Source organism: Cetorhinus maximus, chromosome 10 (assembly GCF_964194155.1).
Source record: "Cetorhinus maximus chromosome 10, sCetMax3.hap1.1, whole genome shotgun sequence".
NCBI lineage: Eukaryota > Metazoa > Chordata > Chondrichthyes > Lamniformes > Cetorhinidae > Cetorhinus > Cetorhinus maximus.
The window spans coordinates 60,699,024-60,723,067 of record NC_135888.1 but is presented as its reverse complement, the minus strand read 5'-3'; the positions used below and the strand labels follow the sequence as shown (position 1 = coordinate 60,723,067).

The window sequence follows — 24,044 nt, the reverse complement described above, 5'->3', positions numbered from 1 at the left end:
TAATTCTCCATGTTGCTCTCATGGTGACCTCTCTGTCTTCGGCTACCTGCGGCATTCCTGTGAAGCTCAACATAAGCTTGAGGAACAGCGCCTCATCTTTTGATTAGGCACTACTTCCAGACTCAACACTGAGTTCAATGTTTTATAGGTGGATATCCATTTACTGAATCAGGCAGCAGAAGACATTCTTTGAATCACAAGTGTTTTATTGTTAAAATATAGTTCAGTACAAACACCAGTCTTCCCTTCTAGATTCTCTCCCTGTCCAGAAGCAAGCCCCCTTCTGGTGAAAAATTCACCCCCTTAAGTACAGGCTTCAATCAGTATCACCTGCTCTCAATTCACTCTGAAGCTTGTCCTGGTTCACTCTTAAAGGGCTCACATTTCTAACATTGTCATTCAACATTTTCAGATCATAACTTCTATGACCATTTTGTTTTCTTTCTCTTTGTAGGTTTTGGATTTATTCTCATTTTTCTCCTGTCTTTGATCCTGGATGCCATCTGTTCATTATTCAGCCTCCTCTGGACCTTTTGTTACTTTATTTGTCCCATTACCAATCCCATTTGCCCTGCACAACACTTTTGACATTTAATCTCTCCTGCCCTCCACCCCATCTCAGACCTTCCATTTTCTTTTTTTTTCCCACCCTCCCCCCACCTTGCTTAAAAACCTAATTACATTTCTAACTTTTCCTAGTTCTGATGAAAGGTTATCAATCTGAAACACTAACACTGTTTGCTTCTACATAGATGCTACCTGACCTGTTGAGTGCTTCCAGCATTTTCTATTTTTGTCCCTAGGACTATTTTTTCCCCTAAGTTGGAAATCAACGAGCAAGACCAAGGCCCATGAAGCAAGGTGCCAAAAGTTTGAAAAGAGGAGAGAAGGTTAAGATCTAAGAGAAGGAACAGTGAAGTGACCCAATAGGTTTTTGAAGCTTGCAAAGCGAGATTGGGAAGGGGTTCCACAGCTTCAAGATTTGGGTGGAAAAACTGAGCTTGTGGAGGAGATGGTACAATGAGTATTGAATTCAATATAGTGGGGATTCAAAGAGGAGGCTTGGATTAATATTTTGAGTTTCAAAGAAACAAAGAGTAACATTCAGAGTTTCATTCGCCTTGGAGCAGTGACTGAAAACAAAGAAATGTGGCAGGAAGAGAAATGTTTGCTTGAATATAGTACTGCGGAATTTAGCATTGAAGGCGTTCATTATGCTTGTGTTGGTCCTTTGAAAGAGTTTTCCGCTTCTTCCATTTTCCCTGTTCTCTTGTTCTGCCTTTTAAAATATTCCTTTTCAAACATTATCTACTTCCCTTTTAAAATCCATGATGGATTCCACATTGCTGAGGTAATCTATGCCCTAACCACCTTCTGTCTAAAGTATTACTTTATCCTCTTTCTTACTTCTTTCTCTTTTTTTCTCTCTCCTCAAAACCAAAACTAATGCTACATTGATCAAAAAGTCTCCAATTCAGCACCTTGTCCAGGGAAATTTAGAAGTCCATTTGCACGCCATCCACTGAGTTTCCTTATCAGGACATTGTTATTTCTTCAAAGACCCTTTAACTTAATTGGACATTATTTGTCTTTTCCAAGTCTCTGATGACTGCCTTTAATTAATCCATGCTCCAGTATAAACTTTAACCTGTATTACAACCTTTAGCAATAAGCCCAGATATTCGTCTGACTTGTGTACAATTATCTGGTTTCTTGCTCTTCCTTTTTTTGAACAGATGTATTTGCTTTGGCCACCCTCTGACATAACTTCTATATCCAAGAAGGGCCTTAATAAGCAGGATGACCTGCATTTACTCCTCTCTTGACCTCAGAATATGCCAAAGTGCTTTATAGCTAATGAAGTACATTTGAGGTGTCGTTGCCATGGCGACTCAAGTTATGCACATCATGGTGTCAAAATCATCAGTAAAAAATGTAATCAATAATCTGACTTAATGACGTCAGTTGAGGAATCAAGTGTTGTTGAAGTCACCGAGAAAACTCTCCTGCTCTTCGAAATAGTGTCATGTGATCTTTCACACCCACCTGAGAGCATATGAGAACTCAATATAACCTCTCATCAGAAAGCTCTGACAATGCAGCCCTCCCAAGAGGGGGACTTGAAGCCATAACTTTCTGACTCCGAGACAAGAGTGCTATCCAGTGATAGGAAATCAAGGGATTTGACAGAGATAAAGGAGCCACAATCAAAAAGGAAGTGCACTTAGAAGCTTTTTGAAGACAGCAAAGAAAGCAATAACGCAGACCGGTTACAGAAGGGAGTTCCAGAGAAAGAAAACATTGAAATCAATCTCTCAAAATTGTAATAGTTAGCAGGTTCATCTTCTTTTAATGCAATTTTGCATTTTCAATTCTCAGCCTTAATCCAAGGCAATTTTATTAGTGCATTATACAAACCACATTTGTTTTGTGCTCTTCAGAAGAGATGTTAAACCAAGGTCCTGCCTGTCTGCTGCAATGGATCAGGTCGACATTAATAATACCACAGCACTATTCAAGTAAGAGCAGGGAGTTCTGCTGGTGTCCTAGCCAACATCCTGTCCTTAACCAACAACACCAAAGCAGATTAAATGGCCATTCATCCCACTCACTGTCTATGTGTTTATCCACATGACAAGTGACAGCAGTTCCAAAAAAAAGACTTTGGGACATCATCAGAAATGAAGGAAGATTCTATGACAATATAAATTCTTTTTGTAGATGTAGCTTTCGAAAAAACACAGCAATTTGCATTTATATAGCACCTTTAACATGGTAAACCATCCAAAGGTGCTTAACAAGGGTATCATCAATGAATATTTCTAACACCGAGTCACAGAACTAGATGTCAGGGTAGGTGGCCAAAAGCTTAGTTAAAGGGGTAGTTTTCAGGGGAATGATGGCGAGGGAGAGGCACAGAGGGTTAGGAAGGGAATTCCAGAACCTAAGGCCGAAACAGTTGAGCTACCAATCGGGGATGCACAAGATGCCAGGAACACAGAGATCTCGAAGGCTTGTGGAGCTAGAGGGAATTCCAGAGCTAGATGGGGCATGTGGGCGGAGTCGTGACCAAGCCCTAACTCCAACCTTTTCCCGCCTGTGGGAAAATGTTGTGGGCCCAACTGTAAATTTAAATTTTCTGAGGGAAAAAAACAAAGTTTTGGCAATTCCTGACCCCATTCCCGACTCCAGGTGGACATGAATATCCAGCCGCTGGTCTTTATCTCCAAAGGGCTAGAAAGCAAGGGGGTGCACGTCATGCTTTAGCTTTACGAAACCCTGGTTAGACACCACCTGCAGTACTGTGAGCAGTTCTGAGCACCATATCTTAGGAAGAATACATATTGGAGGGAGTTCTGGGAGGTTTACCAGGATGATACCTGGATCCCAAGGGTTAAATTACAAAGAGAGACTAAACGAACCACGATTATGTCCCCTCAAATTTAAAAGATTAAGGGATGATTTGATCAAAATTTTCAAGATATTAAGGGGAACAGATAGGGTAGATAGAGAGAAACTATTTCCACTGGTGGGGGAGTCTAGGACCAGGGGGCATAGTCTAAAAATTAGTGACAGGCCTTTCAGAAATGAAGTTAGGAAACACTTTGACATGCAAATGGCAGTAGCAGCTTGGAACTCTCTTCCACAAACAACAATTGCTGCCAGGTCATTAGGTGATTTTAAATCTGAGATTGAGGAATAAAGTATAAGGGGTATAGGACAGAGGCTGGAGTTAGATGGAGGTAGGGCACAATTCAGCCGTGACCTCAATGAATAGCAGAGCAAACTCAAGGGGCTAAATGGCCTACTCCAGTCCCAAATTTTCCACATTCCTCCATTGTGCAGTTGGGTGGGACTGCCCTTGCCTGCTTCCATTCTTAACTATCGAATCATAGTCAGCGAATCTCCTACAATGCCTACTTTTCTGACTTGTACAATGATAGACCTAGAGTCCCCCATGGGTCTATCCCTGGCTGTCTTCTATTTCTCATTTACATGCCACCCATCAGTGATATCATCGAAAACATAACATCAGTTTCCACATGTACACTGCCACCACTGAGCTCCATCTTGACACCATCTCTCATGACCTCTCCACTCTCTGATATGTCGCACTGCTTGTCTGAAATCCAGTATTGGATGAGCAATAATATCGGGAAGACTGAAGCCAGTGTCTTCTGTTCCTGCTATCAGTTTCATTCTCTGACCACTATTTCCATCTCTCTCCCTGGAAAACTGTCTGACGTTGACCGAGACCGTTCACAACCTTTGTGTTATATTTTACCCTTGCCTCAGCACCCACACTCCTCCGACACTGCCTCAGGAGTCAGGAAACCCCAAACCCTGCCTGCCCATGTATTGGGAGATAAAAGTATAGTGGGTATGGGCAGAGGTAACAGGCTCAGGTTTCTGAAGTCAGGAAATGGCCTGATCTGTGTTTCCCAAGCCCAACACAAAAATCCAATCCCAGTATTCCCTTATCCTTTTTGATTGGTTCTGGCCCTGTCCATGACATTTTAATGATCCATGTACATGGATTTTCAAGCCTCCTTGGATTCCGCTGTTTCTAGCTTTTCACCATTTAGAAAGTACTCATTCTATCCATTTTTACTTCAGAGTGAATGGCCTCACATTTACCTACCTTGAAATCCATTCGCCACAGTTTATCCCATTCACTAAATCGATTAATAACTATTTGTACTTTTATGCTTCCATCTACACTGCTTACAATACCACCTGTCTATGTGTCATTGGCAAATTTAGATATCTGGTTTCCTATTCCATCATCAAAGTTGTTAATAAATACAGTGAAAAGTTGATGCCCCAGCACAAATCTTTGTACGACACTGGTGTCCAAATCCTGTCAAGTAGAGCACCTGCCCATTATCCCATCTCCTACCGCACAACCAATTTCATAATCAAGACAATTATTTGCATTAAATTCAATGAACTTCAATTTTGGCTAATAGTCTCTTATACAGACATTATTGAATGCCTTCAGTATAAATAACTTCCAAAGCTACTCCCCTGAACCCCCAGCATAGATTTGTAATGGCAGGTCATGACTGATGAAGCTGATTGCTATTTCATTCACATCTTCAAAACAGTCAGACAGACTAAGCAAACAGTCTGTCTGTGATGTCAGTCACATCTCCAAAATATTCAATCAGCTTCATCAGTCATGACCTACCCATTATAAACCCATGCTAGTTTGTTCTGATCAGCTGAAACTTTCAAGGTGCTCAGGCATCCTATCCTTAATTAGAGACTTTAGTAATTTCTCAACAACAGATGTCACTCAACTTACCTTTAATTCCCTGGTTTCTCTCTCCCTCACTTTTCTTAAATAACGAGTGACGTGCAATTTTCCAATCTAAATGGAATAGGTCTCGAACTGAGAGAACTTTGGAAGATTATAAATAGGGCATCTGCAATTTTATCACATATTTCCTTTAAAACCCTGAATGAAAAACCATCTGGCCCTGGGAATTTATCACTCTTTAGTGCCTTTATTTTCTCCATTATATTAATTTATAATGTCATTGGCCGGACATATATTACTTTCGAATGTTATTGGCTTTTATTGAACTTTGTGAAAATAACACTTTTGCTAAGCAAAGGACACTGGCCTACACCAGAAATATGTCGCATTTGTGAAGCACACAAGCTGCTTCATGAAGACACAGGCCAGCATTTTAAATTGGTCAGGCTTGCTCACGAACATGGAGCTGCCTCGGGGAAATTGAAGCACATTTTAAAAAAATTATTAAAGACATAAAAAATTTAATGAAACTTGTCCCCTCTGTCACATGGGATGGGACATGTTTTTACTGTCAAAAGAAAGTTTTATTTAATTTGTAATAGTTTTAGGAAACCTCATCCTGCTCATGAATGAGGTTTTCTAAAAAATGTAAAGGCCACTTGGCCTTTTTGCCTGCCTGCTAACTGTTAGGTTGGACGGGCAGCGTAAATTTGAAGTTAATGAGTTCATTAATGGCCTTAACCAGCCTTTCAATTATCGGCAGGTGCGCAGCCAACTCCGGCGCGTACCTGGCGAGACAGCGCGATGGCGTCGGGACGCACGCCCGATGTCATCACGCGTCATTTTGTATTCCGGTGTGTTGAGCGCAGGCCCGGACAACAAATGTAAAATTCTGCCCACAGAGTCTATGGAGGTCTGAGAGACAGTGGTTTAGAAAAGCCCAGGTTGAAACCAGAGTGGACCCAGCTCTTGGGTGTAAATTATACTGGATTTGAACTAACAGTCAGAGAGACTGCCACAGGACCAACAGCCTTATCCTTTTTCTCTGAAGCCTCTCTCATCAAAGCTGAGCTGTTTGTGATTCCCAAATCCACCAGAAGACCTCATTGCTGCAAACCAAGAGTTCTCCGAATCAACACCACTGTCTCTAAGAGAAAGGAGAATCAACCAGCCATGACCGCAGAATGACTGTTTGCAGTGCAAAACACCAGAATCAGCAGCTACTGTGGAAGGTGACCCTCCAGGTGCAAACAAGCATCCAGGCAATCCGTGAATATTTTTTTCTCTGATTTTACTTTTTACTTGGCCATGTTTTAAGGTCTGATGCTCACAAGAATAGCAATGTAAGTGGGGAAAACAACAATTAATACTGTATATGAAGTGAGTGCTGCTTGGTTAGGAAGTGGCATTGCCATGGAGAATGCACTGGTGCTGACTGGCAGTTACCTGCCAAGCATTGTTTCAAATTTAAACCAGGTAGCTTGACCCTGATTGGTCAAGGAGTAGGTCAAAGTTCACCCTTCCTAAACTGGACATAACAACTGTCATTTTGCTTCTATTAATTTTGATGAATCCCCATCCCTGTTCAATATTAGTTTCCTTGGGATGTCCAGCATGCTATTCTCTTCCACTACAGTAAATACTGATGCAAAGTAAATAATCAACATGTTCGCCATTATCTTCACAACATAATTGTTATCAGTTTTCAAGGGATCTACATTTTTCCTGACCACATATTTTATAATTGTAAAAATATTTCTTTTAATTTTCAAGTTATTTTTCCTGCTCCTTTGTATCTCTAATTATCTTTTGTTCATCTTTGTATCTCTCCTTGTGCTGCGCTTTTTTTGCATTTCTGTATGCATTTTCTTTTAGTTTTATGTTGTCCTTTACCTCCTTAGTCCACCAGTATCTCTCCTTGTGCTATGTTCTTTTCTAGCAAAATGATCTCTTCCACCTTCAGGTGTAAACTGGTTCTGTATGACATTAAATTCTTTCTGAACATCTCCCATTGACTGTCAGTTGTTTTACTCATTAACGGGTTTCCCAGCTTATTATAAGCAGTGTCCATCTCATCATATTGAAGTCAATCTTACCCATATCTGAAGTGGCTTAGTATGCATTTTGCCCATTCCAACATTATATTGAATGTGGTCAAAATATGATTGCTATTAGATAAGTGCTAACCCATGGCTAGATTGTTAATTAAATCTGGCTCATTGCTCATCACTACATCTAAAATGACCCATCCCCTTTTTGGTCTGGGACATATTGTTGCAGAAAACCACCCTGACCATAATCAGGAAGTTCACTACTTTCTCATATCATCTCAATCTATATGAAAGTTAAAATACACCATTAAAACCACTCTGCCTTTGCTTGTCTGCATTTATACAATCTACCACTTCCCAGCTTGCCACAAGGGAGCCTATTCAAACTTCCACACGGTCTTAAATCCTTTTCTGATTCTTAATTCAAGCCATAAAGTCTCCACTTCCTGCTTACCTCTCATTATACAGGAGAGGCATTGAAGAGGATAGTTCAATCAACTGCGTTGAAGGCTGCAGATAGGCTGATGAGGGCTAGTTTACCACAGTCAGAAAGAATGTCATTTGTGACTTTGATAAGGGCCATTTCAGCTCTGTGGCACGGACCGACACCAGATTGGAGGTATTCACACATGGGGTCTAGGAAACGTAGGCCAGAATATTGCCTTTGGCATGCGGGGGTGGGTCCCAAGGGCCGATGGGCAAAATGATGCGAGATAATATCGGGCATGTGTCCCGACATCACCGTGAGTCATTTTGGTCTTTCGTTTGGCGGACAGTGCTGAAGGCGGCTCCGTGCCTGCTGAAATGTTAACGGCCCATTAAGGCCATTAAAAAAGTAAGTAAACTTGTTAAGAATGCTGCCCATCCAACCTTAAGGTTGACAGGCAGGCAAAGAGCCCAAGCAGCCTTTGCCTTTTTCAGGAAATCCACGGGCGGGATGAGGTTTCCTGAAGGTTTAATAAAATAATTAAATAAATTTTGCTAAATGTACAAACATGTCCCAGCTCATGTCATGTCAGTGGTAGGGAAACTATTGGATAAAATTCTGAAGGAGAGAATCTATCTCCACTTGGAGAGGCAAGGTTTGATCAGGGATAGTCAGCATGGCTTTGTCAGAGGGAAGTCATGCCGAACAAATTTGATTGAATTTTTTGAGGAGGTGACCAGGTGTGTAGATGAGGGTAGTGCAGTTGCTGTAGTTTATATGGATCTCAGCAAAGCCTTTGACAAGGTCCCACATGGGCGACTTATAAAGAAGGCAAAGGCACATGGGATACAGGGTAATTTGATAAGGTGGATTCAAAATTGGCTTAGTTATAGGAGGCAGAGGGTGATGACAGAAGGATGCTTTAGTGACTGGAAGCTAGTGTCCAGTGGCATAATCACAGGATCTGTGCTGCGTCCCCTATTATTTGTCATTTATATAAATGACATAGATGACTATGTGGGGGGTAAGATTAGTAAGTTTGTGGATGACACAAAGATTGGCCGGGTGGTTAACAGTGAGGTTGAGTGTCTTGGGTTACAGGAAGATACAGACAGGATGATCAAATGGGCAGATAAGTGGCAGATGGAATTTAACCCTGAAAAGTGTGAGGTGATACACTTTGGAAGGAGTAATTTGACAAGGAAGTATTCAATGAACGGCATGGCACTAGGAAGTTCTGAGGAACAAAGGGACCTTGGTGTGTGTGTCCATAGATCTCTGAAGGCAGAGGGGCATGTTAGTGGGGTGGTGAAAAAGGCATATGGGACACTTGCCTTTATCAATCGAGGCATAGATTGCAAAAGTAGAGAGGTCATGTTGGAGTTGTATAGAACCTTGGTGAGGCCACAGCTGGAGTACTGTGTGTAGTTCTGGTCACCACATTATAGGAAGGATCTGATTGCACTGGAGGGGGTGCAGAGGAAATTCACCAGGACGTTGCCTGGGATGAAACATTTAAGTAATGAAGAGAGGTTGGATAGACTTGGGTTGTTTTCGTTGGAGCAGAGAAAACTGAGGGGCCACCTGATCGAGGTCTACAAGATTGTAAGGGGCATGGACAGGGTGGATAGGGAGCAGCTGTTCCCCTTAGTTGAAGGGTCAGTCACAAGGGGGCACAAGTTCAAGGTGAGGGGCAGGAGGTTTAGGGGGGATGTGAGGAAAAACTTTTTTACCCAGAGGCTGGTGATGGTCTGGAATGCACTGCCTGGGAGGGTGGTGGAGGTGGGTTGCCTCACATCCTTTAAAAAGTACCCGGATGAGCACTTGGCACATCATAACATTCAAGGCTATGGGCCAAGTGCTAGTAAATGGGATTAGGTAGGTAGGTCAGGTGTTTCTCACGTGTCGGTGCAGACTCGATGGGCCAAAGGGCCTCTTCTGCACTGTGATTCTGTGATGTGACACTGTCACATGAGGGGACATGCTTAAATAATTTTTCCATTCATTTATTCAAAACTTTCATTATCAACTTAATCTCCCTGAGGCAGCTCTGTGCCTCAGGGGGATTGCTGCGCTCTTTCACGCGCATGTGCAAAAGAGCGCAGGTCCCTATTCTCCCTCCTCCCTCCGCCTGCACAGGTAGTGCTGAGCGCTACCGGCTGCGCATTATGCTGGGTGAGCCTTAATTGGCCCGTCTGTGTAAAATGGCGGCGCGCAGCCGATTGCAGGTGGCAATCGGCTCCGCTCCCGCCCATCCCGCCCAACATAGGTAAGATTCAGCCCATAAGCACAGATTTGGGAGGCAAGAACACATTCAATGACATTCAACATGGTCACTTGGTGATAGTTATCATGTTTCATTAGTTGTTTTAATGCACTAATCTAATTAATTATGTTTCTTTATCATCCTCATTAATGAATGGTGTACATTCATATAGGTTCTTATACTGTCCCTCAGAAACATCTTAAAACAGTTCATGGTTGATGAATTATTTTAAATGGTCAGTAGAATTGCCACCTAAAAGACAAGATTTCTGACAGTACAATGCTCTGTCAATAATGTGTTTAAGCATCACCCCTAGATCACATGCTTGAAGCCTGGAGTGGAACTTGAACCCATAATTTTCTGACTCAGAAGCAGGAAGTTGACCGGATGAGCGAAGCTGGGAATCTTTGGAAGCTTGAATGACTCCTGTCCAGGACAGTAACTGGTACCCATTTCCTCTCTAATCTTTATTAATGAGTCTCTAAATAAACCAGAAGAAGCTATGACAGTGAAAAGGCACTTAGTTAAATATTCTTTTGTGTACCCTATATAATTATTTGCCTAATGGTTCTTCTTCATAATACATCAGTCCTACTTCAAGTAGAGACAGCCAGAGAAGCACTCTCAGCTACATGATCATCCATTATTTAAATGAGCTTTATTATCCATTACTGAGGGCAAGTCGGCACCTCCCTCGAACAGTTGTTGCCTTTGGCAGCTGCTTTCACTGAGATTCACTGGAGCCTTCTGCACAAATGTCAGCAACTCCTGTCCAAATCTGTAAGCCCACTGGTGATCAAGCAATATTTTTGGCAGACTGAGAACGAAAGTGCTTACTTTATTAAATTCTGACAGCTTATGGATCTCCTTCAAAACCCCACTTGTTCTTTTTAAATTAAACTAGAAATACTTTAAAATATATATTTTATATATATATTCTTTTAAACAAGTGGTCTGATTAAGATAATGAAAAGTAAAATTTCAATTAGTAAGGGAAGTAAATCAATATTTGGAACTTACTGTGCAAATAACGATCGAGACCTCACAATGAACTTAAATATGTACTCTAGTGCTTTCAATGTCCGTAAGATTGGTTCACATTGCCTTCCTTCGCAACATATATCCAGGTAGCTTTTCAACACAGTCATCAGTTTCCTAGAGTAAGATTCATGGAACAAAATGATGAGGAATGGCACATTAAAAAAAATGTACACTTATTGATAGTTGGCTTGATATACACGTGTGATTCTGGCTTTTTTAAAGCTGTAATATTTGATCTTAAAATAACAATAGAGGTATTGGAAGACATTTAAGAGAGCTTGAAGACTCAGCACTTAACATATCCAGCAGCTGAAAAAGCAACATCAACTGGAACCAATAAAATCCTGATTTATATAGAGAAAGACTTGCATTTATATAGCACCATTTATGACCATCCAGACTTCGCAAAGCCCTTGACAGCCAATGAAGTACCTCTGAATTATTGTCACCTATGTAATGTAGGAAACCAATGTGCACACAGCAAGCTTCCACAATTGCCAATGTGATAACAATCAGATAATCTGTTTTGGCCATTAGGCTAATTGAAAGATGAATACTGGCCAACACTGGGAAGAGCTCCCCTGCTCTTCTTTGAAATAGTGCCATGGGATCTGTATGTCCACCTAAGAGGGCCTCAGTTTAACATTTCATCTGAAAGTCCGAACCTCTAACAGTGCTCTGCCTCAGTACCACAATGTAGTGTTAGCTAGATTATGTGCTCAAGTCTCTGGAATCGGGCTTGAACTCACAGCTTTGCGACTCATAACCTAGAGTGCTACAACTGTACCATGGATGGACATCAAAACAATAGAGTGCAAGTTGCCAGGAAGTCTTGCAACAACTTAATAGCATTAAGGTTAGCTCAAACCTTGAGTGCTCTTCGATTCTGGTAACTGAGGCATAAGGAAGCTACTCAAGTCCTCAAGTGCTAAAGCAAGGAACAACACGTCTAGGCTGTTTGATGGAAGACTGGAGAAGCTTGGCCTTTCAAATCCTGAAAATTAATGTGTGAGAGTGGCCTTGCGAATTAAATAATACTTTGTATGTGAAATGGTCAATCTAAAATTGATTGAACAGTGACCAGGCAACAAAAGCTAGTTTTTTTTAAATTTATTCATCCACACTATGGCCTCACTGGCTAGGCCAAAATTCATTGCCCATCCCTAATTGCCCTTGAGAAGGTGGAAGCGAGCTGCCTTCTTGAAGTGCTGCATTCCATGTGGTGTCGGTACACCCACAGTGCTGTTAGGGAGGGAGTTCCAGGATTTTAACCCAGTGACAGTGAAGGAATGGCGATATATATGCAAGTAAGGATTGTGTGTGGGCTGGAGGGGAACTTGCAAGTGGTGGTGTTCCCATGCACCTGCTTGCCCTTGTCCTTCTAGGTGGTCATGGGTTTGGAAAGTGTTGTCGAAGGAGCCTTGGTGAGTTGCTACAGTGCATCTTGTAGATGGTGCACACTGCTGCTACTGTGTGTCGGAGATGGAGGAAGTGAATGTTAAAGATGGCGGATGGGGTGTCAGTCAAGCAGACTGCTTTGTCCTGGATGGTATCAAGCTTCTTGAGTGTTGTTGGAGTTGCACTCATTCAGGCAAGTGGAGAGTATTCCATCACACTCCTGACTTGTGTCATGTATTTGTTGAACAGGCTTTGGGGAGTCTTATCAGCCCAGGTCTGAATTTTGTCCCAGTTTTACTGCATATGGACACAGACTGCTTCAGTATCTGAAGCATTGTGAATGGTGCTGAACATTAACCTTATGATGGAGGGAAGGTCATTGATGAAGCAGCTGAAGATGCTTGGGTCTAGTGGACCACGCTGGTGAACTTCTGCAGCGATGTCCTGGAACTGAGATGATTGACCTCCAATAACCACAACCATCTTCCTTTGTGTTCAGTATAACTCCAACAAGTGAAGAGTTCCCCCCGATTCCCATTGACGACAGTTTTACTAGGGTTCCTTGATGCCACACTCGGTCAAATGTTATGTTGATGTCAAGGGCAGTCACTCTCACCTCACCTCAGGAGTTCAGCTCTTTTGTCCAAGTTTGGACCAAGGCTGTAATGAGGTCAGAAGCTGAGTGACCCTGGCAGAACCCAAACTGAGCATCAGTGAGCAGGTTATTGCTAAGCAAGTGCCATTTGATAGCACCGTTGATGACCCCTTCCATCACTTTACTGATGATTGAGAGTAGACTGATGGGGCTGTAATTGGCTGGGTTGGATCTGTCCTGCTTTTTGTGTACAGGACATACCTGGGCAATTTTCCACATAGCTGGGTAGATGCCAGTGTTGTAGCTGTACTGGAACAGCTTGGCTAGGGGCGTGGCAAGTTCTGGAGCACAAGTCTTCAGTACTATTGCCAGAACATTGTCAGGGCCCATAGCCTTTGCAGTATCCAGTGCCTTCAGCCATTTCTTTATATCATGTGGAGTGAATAAAATTGGCTGAAGACTGGCATCTGTGATGCTGGGAACCTCAGGAGGAGGCCGAGATGGATCATCCACTCGACACTTCTGGCTGAAGATTGTTGCGAATGGTTCAGCCTTATATTTTGCACTGATGTACTGGGCTCCCCCATCATTGAGGATGGGGATATTTGTGGAGCCTCCTCCTTCTGCAGGACTGCAGATCTGATCCGTTAGTTGTAGGGTCTCTTAGTTCTACAGCATGCTGCTTCCGCTGTTTGTCATGCAAGTAGTCCTGTGCTGGAGCTTCACCAGGTTGACAGCTCATTTTTAGGTATGCCTGTTGCTTCTCCTGGCATTCCCTCCTGCACTCTTCATTGAACCAGGGTTGACCCCTTGGCTCAATGGTAATGGTAGAGTGGGGTGTATGCTGGACCATGAGGTTATAGATTGTGATTGAATACAGTTCTGGTGCTGCTGATGGCCCACAGCATCTCATGGATGCCCAATTTTCAGCTGCTAGATATGTTCAAAGTCTATCCCATTTAGCACAGTGGTAGGGTATCCTCAGTGTGAAGATGGAACTTTGTCTCCACAAGGACTGTCTGGTGGTCACTCCTACTGATACTGTCATGGACAGATGCATCTGTGACAGGTGGATTGGTAAGGATGAGCTCAAGCAGGTTTTTCCATCTTCTTGGTTCCCTCAGGTTCCCTCACCACCTGCCACGGACCCAATCTAGCATCTATGTCCTTTAGGACTCGGCCAGCTCGGTCAGTATTGGTGGACATTGAAGTCCCTCACCCAGAGAACATTCTGTACCTTAAATTAGGGCAATTCGCAAAAGGCTAATGTTGGACTGATTTCATCCTGAGGACATCAAGATGTAGGCTGTACTTCCAATAGGTGAAAACATTGGAATCATTTAAGAAAACTCTTGTGATTTGGGGGATTGTAGTTTTTCTGCTGAATGAAGTAACTGAATAGATTTCTCTATTTATCCTGTGATGTCTTTTTTCAATTTGTCCTCTGCTTGTGTGACTTTTCTGGACTATATTTTGATCGTTTCCTCAAAAAGGATTTGGTTAAAGAGTTGCATCTAATGTAGAGTGGTTTGAAAAGCAATGTATATTCTTACAAGTTTTTAAAAACCAGAGGTACCCAGATTCAAGGTGATAAATAAGCTTCCTAGGGAGTCATTTCTCCAAGGAATGAATAATAAGCGATTTGCTAACTAGTCTGGGTATTCAGAAAGATTCCTCTCATCATGATGTTGGAAACCCCTTTCAGTTCTTTTTTTTGAAAGAGACTTTTAAGAATTTGGAAAGCCAATACCAAAAGGGCTTCTGAAACAGCATGAGCAGTCAGACAGTGAAGTGCTGTACAGCATTAAAAGCAGATGGTAGACTATAGAGAGAGATCTGCTCAACATTGAAGGGCAAGATGCAGAGAGAGATTACTCTGTAAGTTAAGTAAGAAGGTCCACTGATGTAGGGTAGCATGGCATGTTCTTTATTTTGCTTCATTATGTAAACGTAAGTTGTACTGATCAAACTAAGTGACTCACTTCTATTGCTCTGCACATCTGCCTTAGTGTGTAATAAAGTAGTTGTTGATTCAAACCAAACTTTTCAACTAGTGTCAGTCAGCTTGCTGTGTGTCTCACTTACACATGCTAGAAGCCACATATATTCACAGACAAAGCCCTGTCCTTTGCAAACAGAATGAACATGTGCACACTTTGCTCCTTTACAACTAAACAGAAGCTTAGAGAACAGTCATTCCCTGGTTCATTCCCCAGGGCAATGTCTTGACCAATTAGAGTCAACCTGCCTGGTTTGAATTTGAATAAAGCTGGGCAGCTCACTGTTCCATGCTGCATTCTCCATGGCAACCACCTATCAGAATCCTTTGCCAACCAATCAGCACTCTCTTCTCTGCAGTATAAATTGTTGTTCCCCATTACAGTTAGTAATTTCTTGTGAGCTATCCTGATGAGTGCAAGATGAAATGCTTTGATAGTGTGTCTCTTTTTTGAGCAATGCTGGTGTTAATTTCATCTGCCTACAGACAGGTTGAAGAACTACCTGAAAGACCAGGCGATCTTGTCCAGATCACAAATGAGTTTCACCATTATGCTCCTGGGTCCCATTACCATCCCAATGGGAATCCAGAACTTTTTAAAGTTAGCCAATTAGACCTCTTAGAGGATTGACTGATTCCACTGAAATCAAGAACACATCTATGGCAGACCTAAATTTTGAACAGGGTACCAGAGGACAAACTCCTACTATAATCCAATTTCCCTAGATCAGTAAAGTGATACTGACGAAGTGATATTGAAGCATTAATTCTGTTTCTCTCTCCACAGATTCTGCCAAAACTGCTGAGTATTTCCAGCATTTTCTGTTTTTATTAAAGTGACGATTAACTTTGCATTTGATCTTAACTACATAAAAAAACAAGGCCTGAATTTTCAGGATGGCAGAGGCCCCCGCCTTCCAAAGAGTAGGTGGGGAACACATCCCACTGACTCCAGCAGCCCCAATGCAATATTACCCTCTAACAAGCATTGATTGTGTTTATGATAGTGCCAGGTAGAAAATACAATTGAGAACCAAGCAGAATGTAGAAGGTTCAGAAGAGAGGTGAAAAAGAAAATAAGAGAAGCAAAGAGGGTTTATGAGAAAAGACTGGCAGCCAACATAAAGCAGAATCCCAAAGTCTTCTATCAGCACATAAATAGTAAGAGGGTGGTAAAAGGAGGAGTAGTGCCAATTAGGGACCTAAAAGGGGATTTTCACATGGAGGCAGAGGGCATGGCTGAGGTGTTAAATGAATGCTTTGCATCTATTTTTATCAAGACAGCAGATGCTACCAAGACCATGGTGACAGAGGAGGAAACTGTCACTAGAAGGGTTCAAAATTGATAAGGAGGAAGTGTTGGATAAACTGTTGGTACTTAAAGTTGACAAGGTACTGACACCGGATGAAATGCATCCAAGGATATTGAAGGAAGTAAGAGTAGAAACTGCAGGGCACAGGCCGGAATCTTTCAGTCTTTCCTAGACTCTGGGGAGGTGCCAGAGGACTGGAGAACTGCAAACGTTACACCCTTGTTCAAAAAACATTGTAAGCATAAGCCCAGCAATTACAGACATGTCAATTTAACATCGATGGTGGGGAAGCTTCTAGAAACAATTATTTGGGACAGAATTAGTAGTCACATGGAAAAACGTTGGTTGATTAGGAAGATCCAGTATGGATTTCTAAAGGGGGAATTGTGTTTAACTAACTTGCAGGAGTTTTTTGAAGAAGTAACAGAAATGGTAGATGAGGGTAATGCTGCTGATATGGTGTACATGGACTTTCAAAAGGCAATCAATACAATGGCACAAAACAGACTTCTGAGAAAAATCATAGCTCACGGAATAAAAGGGACACTAGCAACGTGGATTCATAATTGGCTGAGTAATAGGAAACAGAGGATAATGGTCAATGGATATGTTTCGGGCTGGAGGAAGGTTTGTAGTGGAGTTCCCTAGGGGTCGGTATTGGGACCCTTGCTTTTCCTGATTTATGTTAATGATACAGTCGCATGGGATCAGAGGTGAGCTGGCAAGATGGATACAGAATTGGCTTGGTCATAGAAGACAGAGGGTAGCAGTGGAAGGGTGCTTTTCTGAATGGAGAGCTGTGACTATTGGTGTTCCGCAGGGATCAGTGCTGGGACCTTTACTGTTTGTAGTATATGTAAATGATTTGGAGGAAAATGTAACTGGGCTAATTAGTAAGTTTGCAGACAACACTGAGGTTGGAGGAGTTGCAGATAGTGAAGAGGATTGTCAAAGGATACAACGGGATATAGGTCGGTTGGAGTCTTGGGCAGAGAAATGGCAGATGGAGTTTAATCCAGACAAATGCGAGGTAATGCATTTTGGAAGGTCTAAAACAGGTAGAAATTATACAGTAAATGGCAGAACCCTTAAGTGCATCGACAGGCAGAGGGATCTGGGTGTACAGGTCCACAGATCACTGAAAGTGGCAACGCAGGTGGATAAGGGAGTCGGGAAGGCATATGACATGCTTGCCTTCATTGGCAGGGGTATTGAGTATAAAAGCTGGGAAGTCATGCTGCAGCTGTATAGAACCTTGGTTAGGCCACACTTGGAATATTGCATGCAATTCTGGTTGCCACTTTACCAGAAGGATGTGGAGGCATTGGAGAGGGTGCAGAGGAGGTTTACCAGGATGCTGCCTGGTCTGGAGGTTATTAGCTATGAGGAGAGGTTGGAGAAACTCAGATTGTTCTCACTAGAGCGACGGAGATTGAGGGGCGACTTGATAGAAGTTTACAAAATTATGAGTGGCATGACAGAGTAGATAGTCAGAAGTTTTTTCCCAGGGTGGAAGAGTCAATTACTAGGGGACATAGATTTAAGGTGAGAGGAGAAAACTTTAGAGGAGATGTGCGGGGCAAGTTTTTTACGCAGAAGGTAGTGAGTGTCTGGAATTCGCTGCCAGAGGAGGTGGTCGAAGCAGGTACGATAGTGATGTTTAAGAGGCAGCTTGACAAATACATGAATAGGATGGGAATAGAGGGATATGGACCCCGGAAGTGCAAAATGTTTTAGTTTGACAGGCAATATGATCAGCGCAGGCTTGGGGGGCTGAAGGGCCTGTTCCTGTGCTGTACTTTTCTTTGTTCATTGTTCTTTGTTCTTTGATACAGATCTTGGTGTGCAGAGAAAAATTTCAAAATTTGTGGACGATACAAAACTTGGTAGCATTGTAAACTGTGGGAAGGACAGTATAGACCTTCAAAAGGACGTAGACAAGTTTGCAGAGTGGACTGATAGTTGGCAGATGAAGTTCAATGCAGAGAAGTACGAGGTAATTCATTTTGGTAGGAAGAACATGGAGAAACAATATAAAATAAGGAGTACAGTTCTTAAGGGGGTACAGGAGCAGAGGGATCTAGGTGTATATGTGCATAGGTCATTGAAGGTGGCAGGGCAGGTGGAGAGAGCAGTTAATGAAGTATATAGTATCCTGGGTTTTATTAATAGGGGCATAGAGTACAAGAACAAGAAGCTTATGCTGAATTTATATAAGACATTCATTAGGCCTCAGCTGGAGTATTGTGTACACAGTTCTGGGTGCCATACTTTAGGAAGGATGTGAATGCATTGGAGAGAGTGCAGAAGAGGTTTACAAGAATGGTTCCAGGGATGACAAACTTCAGTTATGAAGATAGATTGGTGAGTTTGGGACTGTTCTCCTTGGAGAGAAGAAAGCTAAGAGGAGATTTGATAGAAGTGTTCAAAACCATGAGGGGGCTGGACAGAGTAGTTAGGAAGAAGCTGTACCCACTTGTAAAAGGATCAAGAATGAAAGGGCTTTCATTTTGCAAAAGAAGCAAATGGGACGTGAGAAAAACCTTTTTCACACAGCGAGTGGTTCGGGTCTGGAAAGCACTGCCTGGAGATGTGGGGGAGGCAAGTTCAATCGAGGCATTTAAGAAGATATTGGATGATTACTTGAATAGAAACAATGTGCAAGGATACCGGGAAAAGGCAGGAGAATGGCACTAGATCATAATGCTCATTTGGACAACTCGTGCAGACCCAATAAGGCAAATGGCCTCCTTCTGCACAGTAACAATTCTGTGATTGCCAAAAGGCAGGACTTCCACCCCTCACTTGGGAGGAAGTCGCACCTTGGAGACTGCTGGCCAATCAGATTGGCCAGCAGCTCTCCAGTTCCTCCAGGCACAAGTGCTGCAGTGAATGGAAGAGGCACTAAGTCCCAGGACCCAGAGGACAGGTAAGTGGCAGGGGTCCCAGGGCGGGGAGTGTAGGCAACATCTGTGGGGTCATAAGGGGGGGTGATCAGGACCTCGGGGGTAGCCTGGGGAGGGGGGGTGGGGTGTGGGTGGAGAGGTCCGGAGATCACTGGACCTTAAGGGGAGGGTGCCCCCAGTCAGAAGGGACTTCTGATGGAGGCACCCCTCTCCCTTCCCGCCCGAGATCCAACTTTCATTAGTTCCGACCTTCCCCCCTCAACCCTGAGTTGCCATCCGCCTGTTAGCCTAAAATTTGAGGCTAGGCAGTTAAAGGCCTTTAAATGGTCAGTTAAGGGCCTTAATTGGAGCAAGAGGGGGGTTTCTCATCTGAGGCCCCGCCCGCCCCATGGTAAAATTGCTCTGAGGTCAGGGCAGGCAGGAACCTGGAAGGAATCCCCATTCAGGCAATTTCACGCTCCGCCCCAGCCCCCGTCCCCCGCCTCAGAACATGCCAGGGGAGCATAAAGTTCTGGCCCAAGTTCCAGATTAAGGAACTGTTTGGGATTGAGCTATACGAAAGACAGAAGCAGTTTTGGGTCCTTTTCCACTGGGATTCTGCACAGATGTTTACCAGACAGATGATTTATCAATTAATATAGAATGTTGACATACGTCTCAACCTTAAAAAAAAACTAGAAAAAACAGACCAACAATTTCAGAAAAAGCCTCAAAATGCTGACCATTCAAGGGCAGCCTAAATACAATAAAGCAAAAACTCCATCTTAAGTGTCAGAATGTCCAACACCCTTCGGCTGTATTGAAGGTATGAAAAGTACATAGTGAAAGACTGAAGAGAAGATCAAATGATTTCCAAGTCTTTCACAGGGACTTCCTTTTCTCCTTTGACCTTCCCGATTCACATGTTGGTAATCAACACAACCTGGCACTCTGCTCACCTCTCTCCTGAACTCACTTTCACTCATTCTGCCCACTCTCTCAATTAACACCACTCTCCAATCATACTCCCAGTACTCCCTCCATTTCCATGAATATCCATCCATTTTGCCATCCATCCCTCATTCCTTGCTATTTTCCCCTTTTCACCAACATCATTCTTAATGTTTTAATTGGCATTAATTTCCCATCAGCTATTGGTGATGCTCCTAGCATAAAGCAACTTCCATTGCACCAGGCTTGGTCTCACTGTCTCTGCACACCACTACTCATGTTAATAGTGGAGACTGTGGTAGCTGAGTGCCATAGGTGGGTGGGTGGGCGGGTCGGAAGGGTTGGCTTTGTGGAGGAAGGGACTCCAATTTGTGCTTTTGTTAGCAAAAGTCGATGGCACCTCAAAATGCTGACGTCCATTTGAAATGCTGACAGTTGATAGTGGGGGGCAGTGATCCTTGTGTTCCTGGTATAAACATTTAGATTTGTTGCCAGCAATACATGTGACACTGCTCTTTTTACCATCAGCAACATTCTTTCACCAGTCCCCTTTCCAAATCTGGTGTCTACCAAGATCCCTGCCCCAACACCCCTGGGTGCTCCTTCCCTCATTGCCCTCTCTATCAAGACCCCCCATCTTCCCTTCCCCACTCCCCACTTCCCCCCACCGCCGGACCTCCATCTACCTCCATCCTGACTCTGGAGCTTAGATTCTCGGGGCTATTTGTAGTCATAGCAGTGGTGACCAATCCCGGTCAGATTGGCTGTCTGGCTCTCTGAGACAGGGCTTTCTCCCAAGGGGAGGAAGTCTCGCCTCCAGCTAATTAACACTCCATGATGCGTGAAATGGCTGCAGGGCAGCCACCATTTGTGGGTGGCATTTCCTGATGACTCTTTAAGTGGTGGGGAGCGGGGTGTTGGGGAGAAGCCCACCATCCATTAAATTCTGCCTCTTCTTCTGCCTTTTCTGTTTTCATCTTACATTTATGGTTCCCAATTCTGGATTCCGCACAAGTGTAAACATTTCCTCTACATCTACAGTTGATGAAGAGAATGGGATGTAGATAATCATTTGGTAATACAGAACTTGCGAATTGTTGAAAAATCTAAGAATTACCCTGTCAACCAATTTAAGATTGTCAGTTGGGCTCGCAGTGTGGTGCACTTGAGTGTACTGGAAGCTACATATATTAATACATAGGACCCTGTTCTTTGCAGACAGAAAGAACATGTACACATATTGCACCTGTTTCAACTAAACAAAATGAGTGACAGCCATTCGCTGGCTCATTCATCAGGGCACTGCCTTGACCAATCAGGGTCAAGCAGCCTGGGTTAAATTTCAAACAATGCTTGGAAGTTAACTGTCAGTCACCATCACTGGTGCATTCTCCACGGCAAAGCCTCTATCGATCAGATCCCACTTGCCAACCAATCAGCACTCTCTTCACTTACAGTATAAATTGCTGCTCTCCCCTTATATTGGTATTCTTGCAAAGTGTCCTGATGTGTGCAAGATGAAAAGCTTTGAGGTGTCTCTGTTTTTAGCAATGCTCAAGAATGAGATGTACTTGTTCTCTCAGCTATTTTAATAGTGGTCGTAAATATCCACTCCATAGAGTTTACTTTTATTAACCGTGCTCACCTAACTGGAGGGAAATGTTCAACACTATTTTTAACATCTTGTTGGTCTAACTGTAGGCTGCAAATTGTCACATTTTGCTCCTGCAACAGTGAAGGATGACCCAATTAAAAGCAAGGCTACTGCACTGCTAGCTACAGCAATGGAACTTACTTATAAGCCAAGGTGGCACTGAAGTGCTGCTTGATGTAGGCTTCAAGGACAGCATTGAAGTGCTGGAATTTCCTGTCAGCGATCAGACCTATGATGTATATCTGTAAAACAAAACCGATTATGTTATAATCACTAAGAAAGGACTAGTTCAGTACTTGCAATGTTTCTTTTAATATAGCTTCTCTCAAAAAGGACTCTGCACTGTCTCCTTTGACCAACATCTTTCGCAAACTCTTTATTGAACTTTCAATGCACTGAGGGAGTGCTGCACTGTCAGAGGTCCGATCTTTCAGGTGAGACCTTAAATCAAGGCCCTTAATTTCTGCCCTCTCAGGTGTACATAAAGGATTATGAAACGACTTGAAGAAAAGCAGAGGCGTTTTCCCCGATGTCCTGGCCAACATTTATCCGTTTAAGCAACATCATGGAAAAAATACATATCTGCTCATTTGTCTCATTTCTATTGTGGGATCTTGCTGTGTAAAAATTGGCTGTTGCGTTTCCTATATTACAACAGTCCTTCATTGTGAAGTGCTTTGGGATGTCCTGAGGTTGTGAAAAAAGCTGAAGAAATTCAAGTTCTTTCTTCTCGAGAGATCCTAAAACCAAATAGTGGAGAGGGAAGGCAGGCACATCAGAGGACCTTCTCCTGAGCCACCCACAAGTCTAGGAGACGTGGGGCTCACAAGCAGGATCCCTCTGACTACCTGCTTCTCTTCTGTGGACTTGTTTGCACTGTATTCACTAGAAAAGTCTTTTTAGTGCCCATCGTTATCCATGAGGCCATTTGTGAACTTTGGTGCTATAAGACATGATCAGTTGAATTGACCATGACTAGATTCCAGTTTAGTTATATTTCAAGTCCATTTTTGGTTGATTGGACCATGTATATTGGACCATACTATATATCTTTTTAATTGGTTGCCTTCTCAAATCAAGGGGGCACTTGCCACACTGATTGAAGGACCACCCAGCGACACCTATTTTGGTCCGATAAAAATAACACTGACCTGTGCATTTCCAACTTTTTGAGTTTTATTCAGGCTTTTCATGGCACTTATTGTTTGGCCTTCAAGATCTTAGGATTTGATTCTTGAATTTGGTCTAAACTTTGGATGAAATCAACTTCAAGTAAAGCAGTTCTTTATCAGAACCTAAAGAAAATTGGCGAACATTTGTTCACAGAAAGCTTTAACCAGCAAAATAATTTAGTACAGTGGAAATAAATTACTTCAATAAACATTTTAAGTATCTTCATAAAGTAGGACATTGAAGAGAGCTGGAAGCTTTCAGTCATGGTCTCCTATGGAATTACGTTCGGCCATCTATGTATTTTTATATGTTCTTGAGATGATGACACTGGCAAGACTGCATTTATTTTTCCTCGCTGGGAAGGTACAATTGTCTCCTCCTTGAGCTGCAGCTGCTCCTATGTTAATGGTGCTTCCATGATGGTCTCCGATAGGAAATTCCAAATTTTGCACCTGGAGAGAACCAGATGTTTCTATGCTCTTTTTAACGTATTATTCATCCATGGAATGTGGGCATCATTTGCCACACCATCATTTATTCCCTGGTAACCCTGAGAATATTTGATCCAACTGAGTGGCTTGCTAGGCTATTTAAAAGTCAACCACATTGGTAGGACCGCAGCCCCATATGGGCCAGTCTAAGTATAAGGATGGCAGGTTCCATTTCCTTCAGGACATTTGTGAACTAGTTGGGATTTTGTCAATCCCAACAGCTTCATTCAAATTCTCAAACTGCCATGATGTGATTGGAACTCAAATTCTCTAGATAATCAGTCCAGGCCTCTGGGTTATTAGTCCAGTCATGTAATCGCTACGCCTGCATACCCATTCATCTTGCTGTTCTTGATCATTGTGGGAAAGGTCGCATAGCTGGCAGGTACCATCAAGTTAAAGTGAATTGCTGCAGTGTGCCCTGAGACACAGTTGGAAGCTACAGCATCAAAGCAGGGCTTTTCACAGCAATTTTCTTTTATGAAAATTCATATATATCTCCTTATAGAGCTTGCTGACTAATATTGTATCAAAAAA

The 24,044-nt window shown here is 42.8% G+C and overlaps 1 protein-coding gene across 1 annotated transcript in view; it reads right to left on the bottom strand.

Annotated features, from left to right (window-relative positions):
* The window catches only part of dock2 (dedicator of cytokinesis 2), a 634,661-nt gene that overhangs the window by 455,856 nt on the left and 154,761 nt on the right, over positions 1-24,044 (bottom strand). The window contains exons 21-22 of the mRNA XM_078550540.1: positions 21,985-22,085; positions 11,028-11,162 (exon numbers count right to left, since the gene is read on the bottom strand). Of these exons, the coding sequence (XP_078406666.1) occupies positions 11,028-11,162; positions 21,985-22,085 (236 nt within the window). The remainder of the gene's footprint in view (positions 1-11,027; positions 11,163-21,984; positions 22,086-24,044) is intronic.